Source organism: Hoplias malabaricus, chromosome 6, assembly GCF_029633855.1.
Source record: "Hoplias malabaricus isolate fHopMal1 chromosome 6, fHopMal1.hap1, whole genome shotgun sequence".
Classification (NCBI taxonomy): Eukaryota; Metazoa; Chordata; class Actinopteri; order Characiformes; family Erythrinidae; genus Hoplias; species Hoplias malabaricus.
This window is the reverse complement of record NC_089805.1, coordinates 38,829,164-38,848,905: the sequence shown is the minus strand read 5'-3', so window position 1 is coordinate 38,848,905 and position 19,742 is coordinate 38,829,164. Positions and strand designations below refer to the sequence as shown.

The 19,742-nt window shown below is 37.7% G+C and overlaps 1 protein-coding gene across 1 annotated transcript; it reads left to right on the top strand.

The window, feature by feature from the left end:
• Nucleotides 1-16,883, top strand: LOC136700210 (golgin subfamily B member 1-like). Its single transcript, XM_066675491.1, has one exon. It carries the CDS (start codon nucleotides 10-12, stop codon nucleotides 15,841-15,843), a length of 15,834 nt encoding a protein of 5,277 aa, XP_066531588.1. The 5' UTR covers nucleotides 1-9; the 3' UTR covers nucleotides 15,844-16,883.
• Nucleotides 16,884-19,742: the final 2,859 nt, after the last annotated feature.

The following is a 19,742-nucleotide window of genomic DNA, read 5'->3' as shown; positions in this document are numbered from 1 at the left end:
CTGGAAGAGATGGCTTCTGAAACAGCAAAACAAAACAAAGACTTAGAAACAAAGAAAAGTGTTCTTGAGAAGGAGAAACATGACACTGAAATAAAATGGCTGGAGTTACAGAAGAGAGGTGAAGAGCTGGACCTTCAGATAACACAACATGAAGAAAGGGTGAACATGGACAAGATAGCAGTAGATGAAGAGAGGAAAACACTAGAGGAAGAAATGACAAGAACTACACTGGAGATGAAAGAACTGGACGTTCTTAAAGAACAAATCAAAAAAGAAAATGATGAAATGGAGGACATCAAAAAGAAGATAATGACAGATAAACTCTCACTTGACCAAAGAGCAAGTGAAATAAATGAAGAAAAACTATTTGTAGAGGACAGTATGAGGAAGATGATGGAGGAAAGAAATTATCTGGAAAACATGAAAAGGCAACTGGAAGCTCGACGTCATCAAATGGAAGACAACAGAGAGAGAATGAAGCAGGAGAGAGAGGAACTTGATCAGTTGATGAATGAAATTCAGATGCAGAAGAAAGATGTGGAAAATGAAAAGTACATTACAGATAATTTGAAGAAGGAGTTAGAAGACATGAAAAACAACTTACAGGTAGAATATGATGAGATTGCGCTTGAAAAACAAAAGATGAAGAATGAGAGAAAGGCTTTAGAACAATCACATGCTGCTGTACAGAGAGAAATTGAAGACATTAGAAATGCTTTGGAGAAGGCCTCAACTGACAGAGAAAAACTGGACAAGACCCTGATGGAATTAGAAACAGACAAAGAGAAGTATAACATTCTTCTTGAAGAAACCCAAAACAGGAAAGATGAACTGGAAGAGATGGCTTCTGAAATAGCAAAACAAAACAAAGACTTAGAAACAAAGAAAAGTGTTCTTGAGAAGGAGAAACATGACACTGAAATAAAATGGCTGGAGTTACAGAAGAGAGGTGAAGAGCTGGAACTGCAGATTACACAACATAAAGAAAGGGTGAACATGGACAAGATGGAAATGGATGAACAGAGGGAAGCACTAGTAAAAGAAATGATGGAAATCACAAGACAGAAACAAGAGACAGAAAAGGAAAGAGATCACATGCTGAAGGAGAGGAATGAACTCGAAATTCTGAAAGAACAAATACAGCAAGGAAAAAATGAACTAGAAGAAGTCAAAAACAAGATGCTTACTTCTGAAGTTTTGCTTCGTCAAAAACAATCTGAAATAAATGAACGAAAGGAAATTCTGGAGGCCAGTTTGAGGAAGACCATGGAGGAAAGAAATGATCTGGAAAACATGAGAAGGGAACTGGAAACTCAACGTCATCAAATGGAAGACAACATCAGAGAGAGAATGAAGCAGGAGAGAGAGGAACTTGATCAGTTGATGAATGAAATACAGATGGAGAAGAAAGCTGTGGAAAACAAAATGTACATTACAGATCATTTGATGAAGGAGTTAGAAGAAATGAAAAGCAACTTACAAGTAGAATATGATGAGATTAAGTTTGAAAAACAAAAGTTGGAGAATGAAAGAACAGCTTTTGATGAGATAAAGGAGACTCTGCAGAAAGAATGTGAGGATATGAAGAGTGCACTGGTAACGGCCAAAGTGGAAAAAGAAATACTGGACAAGACCCTGATGGAATTAGAAACAGACAAAGAGAAGTATAACATTCTTCTTGAAGAAACCCAAAACAGGAAAGATGAAGTAGAGAAGATGGCTGCTGAAATAGAAAAGCAAAACCAAGATATAGAGACACAGAAAGCTCTTGTTCAGAAAGAGAAACATGACACTGAAAATAAATTGCTGGAGTTACAGAAGAGAGGTGAAGAGTTAGAAATCCACATTACACAACATAACGAAAGGGTGAACATGGACCAGATGGCAGTAGAAAAAGAGAGGAAAGCACTAAAAGAGGAAATGACAGAAATAACAAGACAGAAACAAACAACTGAAAAAGAAAAGAATGAGCTTCATAAGAAGATGAAAGACTTATACGTCCTAAAAGAACAAATACAACAAGAAAAGGATGAGATCAAACAAATTAAAAACAAAATGCTCACTGCTGAAGTTTTGCTTCGCCAAAAAGAATCAGAAATAAATGAACAAAATGAAATTCTGGAGGCAAGTCTGAGGAAGACAATTGAAGAAAGAAATGATCTGGAAAACATGAGAAGGGAACTGGAAGCTCAACGTCATCAAATGGAAGACAACATCAGAGAGAGAATGAAGCAGGAGAGAGAGGAACTTGATCAGTTGATGAATGAAATACAAATTGAGAAGAAAGATGTGGAAAATGAAAAGTACATTACAGATCATTTGAAGAAGGAGTTAGACGAAATGAAAAGTAACTTACAGGTAGAATATGATGAGATTGCGCTTGAAAAACAAAATATGAAGAATGAGAGAAAGGCTTTAGAACAATCACATGCTGCTGTACAGAGAGAAATTGAAGACATGAGAAATGCTTTGGAGGAGGCCTCAACTGACAGAGAAAAACTGGACAAGACCCTGATGGAATTAGAAACAGAGAAAGAGAAGTATAGCATTCTTCTTGAAGAAACCCAAAACAGGAAAGATGAACTGGAAGAGATGGCTTCTGAAATAGCAAAACAAAACAAAGACTTAGAAACAAAGAAAAGTGTTCTTGAGAAGGAGAAACATGACACTGAAATAAAATGGCTGGAGTTACAGAAGAGAGGTGAAGAGCTGGAACTGCAGATTACACAACATAAAGAAAGGGTGAACGTGGACAAGATAGCAGTAGATGAAGAGAGGAAAACACTAGAGGAAGAAATTACAAGAACTACACTGGAGATGAAAGAACTGGACATTCTTAAAGAACAAATCAAAAAAGAAAATGATGAAATGGAGGACATCAAAAAGAACATAATGTCAGATAAACTCTCACTTGACCAAAGAGCAAGTGAAATAAATGAAGAAAAACTATTTGTAGAGGACAGTATGAGGAAGATGATGGAGGAAAGAGATGATCTGGAAAACATGAGAAGAGACCTGGAAACTCAACGTCATCAAATGGAAGACAACATCAGAGAGAGAATGAAGCAGGAGAGAGAGGAACTTGATCAGTTGATGAATGAAATACAAATTGAGAAGAAAGATGTGGAAAATGAAAAGTACATTACAGATCATTTGATGAAGGAGTTAGAAGAAATGAAAAGCAACTTACAAGTAGAATATGATGAGATTAAGTTTGAAAAACAAAAGTTGGAGAATGAAAGAACAGCTTTTGATGAGATAAAGGAGACTCTGCAGAAAGAAAGTGAGGATATGAAGAGTGCACTGGTAACGGCCAACGTCGAAAGAGAAAAACTGGACAAGACCCTGATGGAATTAGAAACAGAGAAAGAGAAGTATAGCATTCTTCTTGAAGAAACCCAAAACAGGAAAGATGAACTGGAAGAGATGGCTTCTGAAATAGCAAAACAAAACAAAGACTTAGAAACAAAGAAAAGTGTTCTTGAGAAGGAGAAACATGACACTGAAATAAAATGGCTGGAGTTACAGAAGAGAGGTGAAGAGCTGGAACTGCAGATTACACAACATAAAGAAAGGGTGAACATGGACAAGATGGAAATGGATGAACAGAGGGAAGCCCTAGTAAAAGAAATGATGGAAATCACAAGACAGAGACAAGAGACAGAAAAGGAAAGAGATAACATGCTGAAGGAGAGGAATGAACTCGAAATTCTGAAAGAACAAATACAGAAAGGAAAAAATGAACTAGAAGAAGTGAAAAACAAGATGCTTACTTCTGAAGTTTTGCTTCGCCAAAAAGAATCTGAAATAAATGAACAAAAGGAAATTCTGGAGGCCAGTTTGAGGGAGACCATGGAGAAAAGAAATGATCTGGAAAACATGAGAAGGGAACTGGAAGCTCAACATCAACAAATGGAAGACATCAGAGAGAGAATCAAGCAGGAGAGAGAGGAACTTGATCATTTGATGAATGAAATACAGATGGAGAAGAAAGATGTGGAAAATGAAAAGTACATTACAGATCATTTGAAGAAGGAGTTAGAAGTAATGAAAAACAACTTACAGGTAGAATATGATGAGATTGCACTTGAAAAACAAAAAATGAAGAATGAGAGAAAGGTTTTAGAACAATCACATGCTGCTGTACAGAGTGAAATTGAGGACATGAGAAATGCTTTGGAGGAGGCCTCAACTGACAGAGAAAAACTGGACAAGACCCTGATGGAATTAGAAACAGACAAAGAGAAGTATAGCATTCTTCTTGAAGAAACCCAAAACAGGAAAGATGAACTGGAAGAGATGGCTTCTGAAATAGCAAAACAAAACAAAGACTTAGAAACAAAGAAAAGTGTTCTTGAGAAGGAGAAACATGACACTGAAATAAAATGGCTGGAGTTACAGAAGAGAGGTGAAGAGCTGGAACTGCAGATTACACAACATAAAGAAAGGGTGAACATGGACAAGATGGAAATGGATGAACAGAGGGAAGCACTAGTAAAAGAAATGATGGAAACCACAAGACAGAAACAAGAGACAGAAAAGGAAAGAGATCACATGCTGAAGGAGAGGAATGAACTCGAAATTCTGAAAGAACAAATACGGAAAGGAAAAAATGAACTAGAAGAAGTTAAAAACAAGATGCTTACTTCTGAAGTTTTGCTTCGCCAAAAAGAATCTGAAATAAATGAACAAAAGGAAATTCTGGAGGCCAGTTTGAGGGAGACCATGGAGAAAAGAAATGATCTGGAAAACATGAGAAGGGAACTGGAAATTCAACATCAACAAATGGAAGACATCAGAGAGAGAATGAAGCAGGAGAGAGAGGAACTTGATCAGTTGATGAATGAAATACAGATGGAGAAGAAAGATGTGGAAAATGAAAAGTACATTACAAATCATTTGATGAAGGAGTTAGAAGAAATGAAAAGCAAATTACAAATGGAATATGATGAGATTAAGTTTGAAAAACGAAAGTTGGATAATGAGAGAACAGCTTTTGATGAGATAAAGGAGACTCTGCAGAAAGAAAGTGAGGATATGAAGAGTGCACTGGTAATGGCCAAAGTGGAAAAAGAAAAACTGGACAAGACCCTGATGGAATTAGAAACAGACAAAGAGAAGTATAACATTCTTCTTGAAGAAACCCAAAACAGGAAAGATGAACTGGAAGAGATGGCTTCTGAAATAGCAAAACAAAACAAAGACTTAGAAACAAAGAAAAGTGTTCTTGAGAAGGAGAAACATGACACTGAAATAAAATGGCTGGAGTTACAGAAGAGAGGTGAAGAGCTGGAACTGCAGATTACACTACATAAAGAAAGGGTGAACATGGACAAGATGGAAATGGATGAACAGAAGGATGCCCTAGTAAAAGAAATGATGGAAATCACAAGACAGAAAAAAGAGACAGAAAAGGAAAGAGATCACATGCTGAAGGACAGGAATGAACTCGACATTCTGAAAGAACAAATACAGCAAGGAAAAAATGAACTAGAAGAAGTGAAAAACAAGATGCTTACTTCTGAAGTTTTGCTTCGCCAAAAACAATCTGAAATAAATGAACAAAAGGAAATTCTGGAGGCCAGTTTGAGGAAGACCATGGAGGAAAGACATGATCTGGAAAACATGAGAAGGGAACTGGAAATTCAACATCAACAAATGGAAGACAACATCAGAGAGAGAATGAAGCAGGAGAGAGAGGAACTTGATCATTTGATGAATGAAATACAGATGGAGAAGAAAGATGTGGAAAATGAAAAGTACATTACAGATCATTTGATGAAGGAGTTAGAAGAAATGAAAAGAAACTTTGAAGTAAAATATGCAGATTTTGAGCTTGAAAAACAGAGTACAGAGAACAAGAGGAAAGATTTTGAAACATCATGTGTTGTCATGCAGAGAGAAATGGAGAAGGCGGCTGCTGAAATAGTAAAACAGAATAAAGACATAGAGACAAAGAAAGCTTTTCTTGAAAAAGAGAAACAAGACATTGAAAACAAATGGCTGGAGTTACAGAAGACAGGTGAAGAGCTGGACCTGCAGATAACACAACATAAAGAAAGGGTGAACATGGACAAGATAGCAGTAGATGAAGAGAGGAAAACACTAGAAGAAGAAATTACGAGAACTGCACTGGAGATGAAAGAACTGGACATTCTTAAAGAACAAATCAAAAAAGAAAATGATGAAATGGAGGACATCAAAAAGAAGATAATGACAGATAAACTCTCACTTGACCAAAGTTCAAGTGAAATAACTAAAGAAAAACTATTTGTGGAGGACAGTATGAGGAAGATGATGGAGGAAAGAAATGATCTGGAAAACATGAGAAGGGAACTGGAAGCTCTACGTCATCAAATGGAAGACAACATCAGAGAGAGAATGAAGCAGGAGAGAGAGGAACTTGATCAGTTGATGAATGAAATACAGATGGAGAAGAAAGATGTGGAAAATGAAAAATACATTACAGATCATTTGATGAAGGAGTTAGAAGAAATGAAAGGCAACTTACAAGTAGAATATGATGAGATTGCACTTGAAAAACAAAAGATGAAGAATGAGAGAAAGGCTTTAGAACAATCACATGCTGCTTTACAGAGAGAAATTGAAGACATGAGAAATGCTTTGGAGGAGGCCTCAACTGACAGAGAAAAACTGGACAAGACCCTGATGGAATTAGAAACAGAGAAAGAGAAGTATAACATTCTTCTTGAAGAAACCCAAAACAGGAAAGATGAACTGGAAGAGATGGCTTCTGAAATAGCAAAACAAAACAAAGACTTAGAAACAAAGAAAACTGTTCTTGAGAAGGAGAAACATGACACTGAAATAAAATGGCTGGAGTTACAGAAAAGAGGTGAAGAGCTGGAACTGCAGATTACACAACATAAAGAAAGGGTGAACATGGACAAGATGGAAATGGATGAACAGAGGGAAGCACTAGTAAAAGAAATGACAAAAATCACAAGACAGAAACTAGTGATAGAAAAGGAAAGTGATGACATGCTGAAGGATAGGAATGAACTCGACAGTTTGATAGGACAACTACATGAGGAGAAATTTGAAATTAATAAAGTCAGAAACATTATGGAGACTGACAAACTTTTACTCGAACAAAGACAGACTGAAATAATTGAACAAAAACAATATATAGAAGACAATTTGAGAAAGTTGACAGAGGAAAGAAATGATTTGGAAAAGGTGAAAATGGAACTGGAAACACAAAGTCAACAAATGGAAGAGGGCATCAGAGAAAGAATGAAGCAGGAGAGAGATGAACTCAATAACTTAATGAATGAAATACAGATGGAGAAGAAAGATATAGAAAATCATAAAAATATAGCACACAAAACAAAAGAAGATCTTGATGAACTGATAGAAGAATTAAACAGACAAAAACATGAAATTGCAAAGAAGAATGAAATGATGGACCTCCTTGTTATAGAACTCAATAAAAGGAGAGCTAACCTGGATTTCGAGCAAGAGGACATTGAAGTTCAAAAACAAAAAATAAACAATGACAGGATAGATCTGGAACGATTCAAGACAGAGACACAGAGAATGGCTGAGGACCTTAAAATTGTTGTGGAGGAGACAAAGATGGAGAAGGATGAGATAAAAGCTCGGCTGCAGAGAGCTAAAGAAGACAATGTAGTTTTATCAGATGAGATGAGAAAGAAAGAACTTCACCTGAAAAATATTATGCTTGAGATAGAGGAAAAAGAATCTCTTTTTGAGAAAGAAAGGAAAGACATTCAAACTAAATGGTCTGAGTTACAGAGCAAAAATAAAGAATTGGAATTAAAACTGACACGATGCATGGAAAAGGAGCACATGGACAGGTCGGCAATAGAAGATGAAAGAAAATCGCTGAATGACAGTTTAAAAAAGATTATTGACGAAAGGAGTGACCTGGATAAGATGAGGACTGTACTGGAAACTGAACAGCAACAGATGGAGCAAATAATCAGTGAGAAAGTGAAAATGGAAAGGGAAAAACTTAACCAGCTGATGAATGAAATCCAAACTGAAAGGCAAAACATAGAATATAATAAGGAGGCCATGAGCATCATGAAGCAAGAACTGGAACAAGATAAAATCAGACTGCACAAGCAAGAAGAGGAGATCAAATACCTTAAAGAAGAAACAAACAAGAAAATAAAGAAGCCTGAACAACTTGAGTTTGATGTTGAACAGAAGAAAGATGAATTGGCCGTTCAGCAAAAACAGCTGGAAAGTGAAAGTGAAGAACTTACTAGAATCTTGCTTGACATTCAACATGAGGCACAGAGAGGAGAATCCCAAAAGGTACAGACTGAAAAGAGAACATCTCCAGTACTTGATACAGACTTGTGTGCTTCTGCTGTGCAAATATCTGCAATAGATATAAGTGAGAAAAAAGACTTTCAAGAACAACAGACATATGTTACAGATGTACCGATGAAGCCAAATTATGAAGAGTTCCTTACACAGTTAACCAAGCTCAAACAAAGAGAAGGTGAGCTAACCCACATCAACAGTGAGCTTGAAAGGCATATACATCTTTTGAAAGAAGAGGAAAGTACAGTGGCTTTAGAGGTACTGAGGCGGAGAGAGATCCTGACTCAAATAAAGGAAGACACACAAACAGTAACAGAAGAATTGAACACTCAATTAGAAATACTACACAACACACGGGTTGAGCTGGATCAAATCAAGGCTGAAATTCTGGGACAGAAAGACCCCATGGAAAGCACAGATACTGGAACAGAGAGGACGCTCATTCAGATGGGACAGGAGAGGTTTAAAGTTGATGTTCTGACACCAGTGATTGAAGACAGCACCATATCAATTATAGGGAAACTTCCAAGAATTGTGGCAATAAGGGAAAAAGATCAAGAAGATGTTTTTGCAGAACAGCTTGCAAAGGATGAGACTGATAACCTGATAGAACCCCTTAAAATGGAGGAGAACCTTGATTTGACAAAGACGGAGACGGAAGACACCAAAGAAATCCTAGAGAAAGAGATAACTGAACTAGAGATATGTAAAGCAGCTTTACTCAGACAACAGGAAGAGATACATTCAGACAAACAAAACCTAGAAAATGAGAAAATGGAATTAGAAATGACAAAGGAGAAGATGCTGAAAGAAATGGAAAGCATGTCAGAGGAGAAAAAGAGGACACAGGAGGAGACAGATGAAATGAAACTCCAGTTTCAGAGACAGAAAATGGATTTGGAAATGATCTCAGATGAGGTAAGAAGGAAAAGAGAAGAACTGGATTTGATCAGTATGAAGATAAAGAGAGTAACACAAGAGACGGGTGAAGACACCAGCAAAGAAATCAAGACACGTCTACCTAAAGACACAGAAATAGCAAAAGACCAACTGGAAGAAGCTGAACAGGATGAACTGAGGTCAGTTAAACCTGTGCCTTATTCTGAAATGGAAGTCATCAAAGAGGTTAAACCAGTGCTTGCACCCACACCGGACAATCAGAAGATCAGGACTGATGCAGTAAAAGAAGTAAAGTTAGCTGGGGATGACTACAGAGAGATGAAGATGGACATACCTGAGCCAAGGAAGGATGAGTTGCAGCCACAGTTTGAAAAATTGAAGAGCCTAATGGATTCCTTAAAGAACAAAGAAGAACAGCTACAAAATATAAGGTGTGAACTTGACAGAGAACGACAGGAGATCAACAATTTCAGGGGAGTGCTCAATACAGAAAGAGATGAACTGAACCGAATGAGACTTGAGATGGAGAGACAAAAGGAAGAGTTCCAACTTGTTCAACAAAACATACAAAATGAGAGAGATGAGCTAGAGTCCAAGGTGAAAAGGACTGAGGGCATAGAGAATATCCTAATGGAACTCATGAGAGAGAAGGAGAGAGCTGAGGAAATGGTGGTAGAGCTTACTAAAGAGCAGAATGTATTCAGAAGTATTGTGGATGAGACAAAGCAGAAAAGGACTGAATTACAACTAATGGAAATGGAACTCCTAACTAAAAAGGAAGAAATGCAGTGCAGCATTGAACTAAAAGAGCAAGAACTGAATGAGATTAGAAAGACTATGGAGAATGAACATCATCAACTTCAGAGTAAAACAGCAGAACTTGAACATATGAAAAAGGTTTTATTAAATAAAAAAGAGGAGATTGACAATATGAAGGAAATGTTAGAGAAAGAGAGAAACCACCTGAAACAAATGACGGAAGATTTAGAAACACACAAACTAGGAATAAAATTGCCAACTTTATATAAAGACAAAGATGAAATGGACCAAGCCAAGGCTATTCAAGAAACAGAGGGGATTTTACAGACAGCCATCTTTGAAGAGAAAGAACAACCTGCTGAAATAAGAAAGGATGAGGATAAGACTTATACACGGCAACAGATAAAACAAATGGAAAGAATTTTGGAAGAGACCAGGAATGAAAATGAAAGAGCACAAGATGTGATAAATCAACTTCAAGCGGAAAAGATAAACAATGAGGCCATTCTCGAAGACGCCAAGAGAAAGATTGATAACTTGGAGCTTATTAATAATGATTTGCAGAGACAGAAAACAGAACTAGAGCTAAGTTACCAGCTCTGTGAAGAGCAGAAGTGTGAATTAGAAAAGAAATTGCAAGAGTTACAGAAAGAATATGATATAGACATTCAGTTGAAAATACTAGGAGAAAAGGACAAGACAGAAGAGGAGGAAAGGCTAAAAGTGAGAGAGTCTTTAGAGGAGCTTAGGGAGGAAATCATGAGACAGAAGGAGGACACTGAGAAAGAAACCAAAAACTTAAAGATAAAAAATGATGAATTAATGCTCCTACAGAAGGAAATAAAAAACCAGAGTACCCTCATTGAAGAACTGAGGGCCAACATGACTGCGGAGAAAAGTCAGCTTGATGTGAAGTGGGACGAATATTATAAACAAAAACAGTATATGGATGACATGGAGAAATCCTCAAAGAGGGAGTTAGAAGAGGCACAGTTAAAAACTAAAATGGATCGACTGCAAATTAAAGAACTTGAGCAAACTCTTAAAAGCGAAAGAGATGAGCTGGAAAATCTTAAGGATTATTTACTTAAAGAGAAAAAGGATGTTGAAAGTACCAAAGAAAGGATAAGCGCAGAGATAGAAGCTGAGAAACAGAAGCTGCGGAGCAAAGAGGACTACCTGACACAGGCTGAATCAGAGCTACGGAAAAAGAGTAGCGATGTTGAAAAACTGATGGAAGAATTAAGGGAAGAGAGGGAGAAACTGGACCAAGTGGCCATTGACCAACAGAGGGAGAAGGAGAAAATTGAGGTTATCATCGAGGAGTCCAAGAAAAAGCAGACAGACAGAGACCATGAGCTGGACAGCCAGTTGAATCAAATGAAGGTGGAAATGCAGAGAAAAATAGATTCCTTGGATAACATTATCACAAAGAAGGAAAGTGAACTTGAGATTAGGGAGAAAGAAATCCAAAGAGAAAAAGAAAGGCTAGAGAAGATGAATGCTGATGTGGAAAGGCGTATGACTGGAATGAATGATGAGAAAGAGGAGATGAACCTCATGAGAGACAGACTTGAGCACTGGGACGAACAACTTCAGAAAGAGCGAGCTGAGACTGAGATGTTGAAAAACACTCTACTGGCACAGAAAGTTGAGCTTGACAGAACACAGCTCCAAATAGAACAGCAAGAGTCTGCAGTGAAAAGTATCCTAGAAGCCACTAAAGAAGAGAGGCATGCAGTTGAGCAGATAAAGCATGAAACAGAATTGAGAAAAATGGTAATTGAGAAAAGGATGCATGAGACACAGAGGATAGAAAAGGGTGAATGGGATCAATTGCAACATGAGTTACAACAAGAGAAGATAGAAATTGAGAATGACAAGCAGATGCTCAAAAGCTTAATGTACGAACTTGAACAAAAACAGTCTGATTTACATAAAGAGGAAGAGCAAATTAAGCTGGACAGACAAAATATTCAAAAGGAGGTAGACGACATGGCACAGATGAAAGCAGATTTGCAAAGACAATCTGAGAATATTGAGAAGGTCAGGGAGGAGACACAGATGGAAAAGATGAGAGTGGAGGAAATAATTATTCTCAGCAATAAAGAAACAGAAGGCATTCAGAGTATTATCCTGGAGACCAAGAGACATGACGCAGAAACTCAAACAGTCCCATCTGAGTTAGAAAGACAGAAGCAAGAACTTGAAGTCAGCTTACAGTTGCTTCAAGCTGAAAAGAATGAGTTGAAGAAGAGCAAATCTGACTTTGAAGCACTCCAGCAAAACCTGGAGAAGCAGATTGCAGAACAAAGTGAAAAGGATTTCATGGCAAAGAGAGAATTACAAGAACAGAAGGACGTTTGGGAACAGCTGAAAGCTGATATAGAAGTACAGAGAGAATCTATCGAAAAGGAAAGGAACACAATCAAACTCAAGCAATCTGAACTTGAAAACATGCAGAGAAACCTTGAAAAACAGTTGAGGGAGATTGAGGAGGTTAAAAGTGTTGTGATGATTGAAAACGTTCAGCTTGAGAAGAGACAGCAGGAACTGGACACAGTGGAAGAACAATTTAGAAAGGAGAGAGACTTTCTTGAGGCCATGAAAATAGAGATTGAAGTAAAAACACATCAACTAAAAAAAGACATTAAAGAAATTGCAAATGAGAAAAAAGAAGTTGAATCAACTAAAGCTGAAATACAAAGACAGTCCCAGACAATAGAGAAAATGGTGGCAGAGACGATGAAGGAGAGGGAAAGGATAGCAGAAACAGCACAGCAGCTTGGGAAGGGAAAGGAAGAGTTTGAGAACCTCAACATAGAAATACAAAAGAAAAGGGAACATCTGGAGCAAGTAAAGTCTGAGATACAAGCACATCAACTAGAAATGATAAATAATAAAGACCGATATGAAAAAGAGATGAGTATGATGGAACAAAAAAAAGCCGTATTACAAAGAGATGTAGATGAGTTAGAAGCTAAGGTGAAACAGTTGAGGAAAGAGATGGAAAGGACAATACCAGAAAAAGAAGTGGATACTTTTGAACAAGCTGATGAACAAAGCACAGTTCAGACAGAAAAAGGACAAACCGGACTTAGAAAAAGAAAACTAGACTTATTCCAAGCACAGTTCCATGAAGAAAGAGATGATCTGCTCGACTTGAAGAACATGGCCATAAAGGAGAAGCCAGAGCTTGAAGTCAGGAAAATGGAGATAAGTCAGCGGCAACAAGAGATGGCCCTAAGGAAGGAGAGAGATGAGATTGAAAGAGAAAGGTCTGAGCTTGATGGAGATCAAAAAACATTCAAGGAAACCGTGCAAATAGAAACACAGAAACTTGAGCAACTTAAAAATGATATTCAGAAAGACAAGACAGAAACTGAAGAACGCCTGAAGAACGAGAGGAGTTGTATTAGAAGTGACAGAGCTGACCTAGACAAACAAAGAGCACTAGTAGAACTTGCAAAACAAAGTATAGAGCATGAGAGAATAGTACTACAACAGGAAAAAACACTGTGGCAGAAAGAGTCAGCCGATATGGAGAGCATCACAAAGAGGGCAAAAGAAGAATTAGATGATATGGCTTTCAAGCTTGAACAGCTTAAGAAGGAGATGAGTGACATCACTGAACAGATGAAAATGAAACAAGAGGAGCTGAGGATGATAAACAAGGAAGTTCATGAAAAGATACAAGTTATAAAAGATTCTGGGCACATGCTAGAAATACGTGAGCACACTGAAGGAAAAGACACTCTGCTGTTACCTGAGGCATGTGTACACCTTTCAATGGAGGAAGCTGATTTACAGAATGTTAAGGAATATCCTGAGGACAAAAAGACTTTTTTTAAAGAGTTAGAGATAATCAAATCAGATGCTCAAACACAAACCTGTATGGAAGACGTGGAGGAAATCTATGGTGAAAAGAAGAAAGCAGAACAAGACGTAATAATAGCAGGGCAACAATCAACCTCGGGTGACTTTACTGTGACAACAGAAAAATATGATCCAAGTAAATTAGAATACAAGGTTCTCCCACATGATGAAGAAATCACAAGCATAAGGATAGCATTACTGATTTCAGAAATGGACGAGCTAAAGCAGATGATGACAGCTGTGATGACAGAAAGAGATGAACTGACACAAGCCAAGACTGACATTCAATTTAAGGCTGAGAATCTTGAAATGCTTCTGGAGGCAGCTAGAAAGGAGAGGGAGACTGGGAAAGGAATGCTGCTCCAGCTTACGAATGAGAAGGAGGAACTACTACACACCATGACTGAGAAGGATAAAGAAAGGGAGGAACTCCATAAGACATTCCTGAAAAGGATAGATGGACTGGAAAAGGCAATAGCAACTATAACAGAAGAGAAGAAAGAACTGGAGATGGACAATGACTTGTTGAGGAAAGAAAGAACTGGCCTACTACAAATGAGAGCAGAAGCACTGGAGAAGAAGGTCATAATAACTGCAGAAACTGATGACACAGAAGAACTGAAAGACAAAGCCGATACTGAACAAATGGAATCAAGCAAAGATGTTCCAGAAAAGAAAATGACACAGGAGAAACCACTGAAAACAGTTGAGAAAGAAAAGGACAAAACCAAGAATAAGACACAAACTTCTGCAACAGAACCAAGGCAACAGGAACTTGCAGAGCCCATAAAAGAAGTAGATGAACTTGAGAACATGACAAAAGAGAGAAAAGCAAGTGAACTACAGCTAGAACATGCAAAAGCCAAGCTAGAGAAAGCAGAGTACGAATGTAGAATTGCTGAAACAAAGATGAAAGAGATCATTAAGAACATTGAAATGACAAGCAATGATCTGGAGGAGATTAAGGCAGAAAAGCAGAGACAGAGGGAGGACATGGAACATTTAACACGACTGTGTCAAAGCAGAAGACAAGAACTGCAGCTGATAGAAGTGGATATACATCAACAGAAAGAGAGAATGAAACAAGAGTTGACAGAAGTGAAAATAGGGATCGAGGGCAAAGAGGGAGAAGAAAGAAGGTACACATTCAAGCAAACATACAAAGAGGCAAAGGATGTCTGCATACAGTGCAGCATGGGAAAACAGATGGAAAATGCATATACTACCACTGAAGTCATGGAGAAAAAGACTTGCATGACTCAAACATATGATGAGGATCTGAGTTCAGAACATCAGAGGCCTGATAGAGACCTTCTGACCTACAGGAAAGAGATAGAAAAGATGGCTAGGACAATAGCAGACATGACAGAGGAGCTAGAGAAGAGATTACAGGACATTCAGAGGAAGGAACTGGAGAGAGCTGGAATACAGAAAGAGAAGATTGAGCTGGAGCTGAAGAAAGCTGAGATGGAAAGATACAATGAAGCTCTTTATAGAGAGAGGGAGAGAGACAGGCAGAGGGTCCTGGAGAAAGAGAAGGAGATACTTCTATTAAAGGAGTGCATGCTGATTGAGATTCAACAGCTAAAGAGCAAGAGGACGGATACAAGCACAAAAGAATACCTGCAGAGACTGGAGCAACTCATCAGTGAAACAGCAATAAAAATAGACAGATTCAGACGGATGACAGACAAAGCTGTACAGACAGTGACAGAGGAGTGGAAAGGAGGAGAGGAAAGAAGGACTGATCAGCAGGTGGAGGTTGTCAGGGTGCATGAGTGGGCTGGAAGTAGTGAGGCTGCCACTGCTGCTATGCAGGTCGTCGTTGAAGAGAAGAAGGCAGAAGAAGGGCTGAGGACAGACACCCAGAGGGGAGAACTGACTATGGGCATGTCAAGGAGAAGGTGGCTGCTGCGTTGGATCAGACGATGCTGCTGCTGTTGCTGCCGCCGGACACAGTGTGAAGAAGAGGAACAAGACATTTTGTAATCTTCCTTCAAGCAAGGGTAGTCCTCGAAAACAATGCATTCAAATAAATCCTTTCACATTTCCTACAGCATTTATCACCCACGTAGAAAATAATTAGGCTTATTTTAATTAATAATTGAACTTACTTTTTTTACTATTATCTTTTTGGCATTTCCAAACCTAGCTGCCTTTTACATTGTTTAAATAATGCATGACAATGGGAGAGAAGTATGTTTAGAAAATTGTTAGAATTTTCTTTATCTTACATTAGCTGATGTCATAAACATTTTCCTGTTGCTAGCCTTTCTGAAGCATGAGTTTTTCTTGTGAGGGAAAGCTTGCCAAAAAAGTGTTTCAAAATGTTGTTAATAAATCTTGACTTCTGTGGAGGCATCTTTCATAATATTTGAAAGTATTAAAATTATTTTGAAGATAATCCATTTTTCTACACATTGAAACTGAAGAAATTAAAACTGTTTAATAACTGTTACAATGTGTCATTGGCTGCAATTAACTATCAGTTATTTGCCTTCATGTTTTTGCCTCCATTATTTCTGTAAACAATTCTAGAATCTGAATCAACTATGTCGACATCTCAGAGCAAGCATTTTTTACTGGCTTGTGTTGTTATATTACTTTACAGTTATTTATTACAGTTATTTAACGATGGCTTCCTCCATGATGTTCAGTGTGAATTGTGCACATCCCTGGCCCAAAGGTGTCACTGTATTAGTGTGCGCACTGCTCCTCAAGAACCCAATTATACCGAGTGACAACAGGGTTTTCCAACATTGTTTTGAAGGCATACCAAGTAGACTACCACATCACATCGCAAAATCAAGCATTTAGCATACTCTGATGTGTGCAGATGTTTAAAGACGATCTGAGGTTGGAAGTCTGAAAACAGTGATAGGCTGCATAGTCATCGGAGGATGGGTGTGCTAGCCTTCACCATTTCCAACGGGTGTTGTCTGGTGATGGGGAAAACTCTGAGAAGAATTAAAAATTGGGCAAATTAGGATAAACTAAACTTAAAACAACAACAACGACAACATCAAAAAGCACTGTACAATGGAGAGCTGTAAGCTCAAATGGGATGGTGCTACATACACACCTGAACTAAAAGGCGGCTATAAGATCATCTTAAATAAACAAATACTGGAGCAAGAAATCAACAATAAAGGTATTTTGTTACCTAAAGGAGGTTACATTTTTAAATAATACATATTGCTATTCGATATATATATATATATATATATATATATATATATATATATATATATATATAATTTAAGATTCTTTCACTAAATATTGTTAATGTTTGCTATTCATTTGAGCAGAAATTTGAATAAATGCAGTTTTCAACTTAAATTCGTCTCTCTCCTTTTCAACAACAAAAAATACCAATTGCTCAAGGGAGTTTGGAAAGAGCATTTCAAAATGCTTGTTTGACTCTGCAAACAGTACCTTGAGAATCTTGAGATTCTCTTCAACTAGTACCTTGAAGACAAATTGATTCATAATAAAAACCCAGACTTTTAGCAACCCTTTGGAATCTTTCAGTGAAGCAGGTTTTGAAACAGAATTTCTCACATCATTTGGATTTGACACATTGTGTCAGCCTTCTCTGTGAATAGTAGTTTTGTGTTGTATATTTATGTTTTACCCAAACCTAATAATTCCCTTTTTGTTCCTTGTTATTGTCAAGGAAAGCATTAACTCACCAGAATAAGTGTTCTATCTTCACACATCAAGGGGTCATTGCAAACTGAAATTCTCATACCCCTCTGTTTTTAAAAGTTGAACGTTGAGTGATCTGTGGTGCCGTTTGCACAAACTAGTGGTATGTTATGCCATTGTGGTGGTATTCTCAAGGATACAATTATTAGTACTTTTAATTAGGGTGCATAGCTACCATATCCTGTATTAACTGTAGCTTTTACAATGTGTTGATTTCAAACACCCAATTAAATCTCCAGAAATTTAGTCGACAATAATATACCTTTAATGTGCTTTTTTTTCTGTGTACAAGGCTCTGAGCCTATTCCAGGCAGTACATCTCTCTACAGATTTATAACTATCCTGTTTGACAGATTAGGGTAGGGGTCTTCCCAGTCCCGTAATGCATCAGCTGTCCAAGGATTACACAATTAGCTTCATGCTCTGTGTGGTACAGAACAGCCCCTCCTTTCCCTTCATATCTTTGCTCATGGTCCTAGCTAAGAACTGATGTGAAGGCCCAAGCACTATGCTGTAAATAAATAAATAAATAAATAAATAATAAAAAAAGGTGGGTCGACAAGAGTATCACAGCACTGAGCTTGATTGATGAGGAGGATACCCACTCTTACAGTGTTTTCTAATCTATATTCCTATGTAACATATTTAAAATCCTGTGTTGCATCCTGACTGATGTTATTATTCCAAAAACCATGGAAAGCTGTGCGCAAGATCAAATCCTTATTTTTCACACAGCTGCAAGAGCCCATGCCAGCACAAGATGGCAGCAGTACACAGTTCATTAGAAAGAGAAAGGGGTTGTAGCAGCTCTCTGTGAGTATAAGTCGACGTGGTATAATGAGACTATGCAAAACCTGAAATATCTCTCATATTTTAATAGAAAAGAGAAACTTAAAAATAAGAACCATTTGCAGTGTGTTGAGGCACCAGTAAGAAACTTGGAGCCATGAGTTTCCATGAGAGCAGTTCATTATTGGTTAAATCTTTCTGATTTAAAGTCACTCCCAAAAGACCCATCTAGCACAAGTACAGTCCTCAGTCAGACGTAAATGGCTGAGATCCTGTCTTCTACTCCATTGTGAATGACTTGTTTACTGTGTAGAGCCAGTCTACTTGTCCACCCAGGCTCGGTTGTGTTTTAGGTGCATTATGTGCTCTGGTCCACCATGATATCACTTCAGTGCAAGTACTGAATCATTCTCAGCACTGCAGTGACACTAACAGGGTGGTGGTCTGTTAGTGTGTTGCGGTGGTACGAGTGGATTAGACTCAGTACTGTGCTGGGTAACATATTAAATCACAGCCCGTTGGAAGTACAGAGTATGTACCTGTTAAGTAAACTGTAAGATAAAATAAGTACTTAGTAAGTAAAGGGCATGATACTAGAAATATGTTGTTATTTCATCATTTCCTGATTAGTCAGCTATGTACATACAATGCCTCAATACAGATCGGCTAAACAGTGTAAAATATCTCTGAAGTATGTGATGATGATTATTTTGATAAATCACACGTTCTGAACCTAATGAGTACAAAGCAACTGTGCTAGTGTCTGTAATGAAAGTAGCTGACCATGTCTTTCCTGTATGTGTACTGTATATCATTTAAAATGATCTATAATTACATTCAGAACTACAGTCAATTCAAAATAGTAGCTGCATTCCTTATTTATACAAAATGACAGTAATAGACATTACATAGACTGTCATACTTAAATCATTAAAAATGTTTGTAAGATACCAGTAATAACCACAAATTTCTAGTATCATGTCCTTTACTTATTCAGTACTTAATTTACCTTACAGTTTATTACTGTACTTACCCAGTAATTAGTGGGCTATAATTAAAAGTGTGACCCTGTGCAGGAATTTTTAAGCACTGTGTCCACAACCTTGTAACCAACAGAGTACCAACCTCTGTAGCATCTGAGTTTAAGACTATCATACCCATATGCCAATAGTGGGCCACAGGGATAAAACGATTACATGATACTGGGTTGTGGAGTGTTATCTGGAGAGTTGGAGATGTGTAAAAGAGTTCTGGTAATGTGTGATTTTTCCACAGGTATAAAAATCCACATTGCTGTATGTAAGGAGTTATACCTTGTATAGGCCTGTTGAAGCATGCTCCAGTTATATTGTAATGAGATACATTATAGGGGGTTATGCTAGAAATAGAGT

Bases quoted from the DNA above. Each gene is read 5' to 3' on its own strand.
- LOC136700210 (XM_066675491.1), top strand. From the start codon at position 10: ATGGCTTCTGAAACAGCAAAACAAAACAAAGACTTAGAAACAAAGAAA.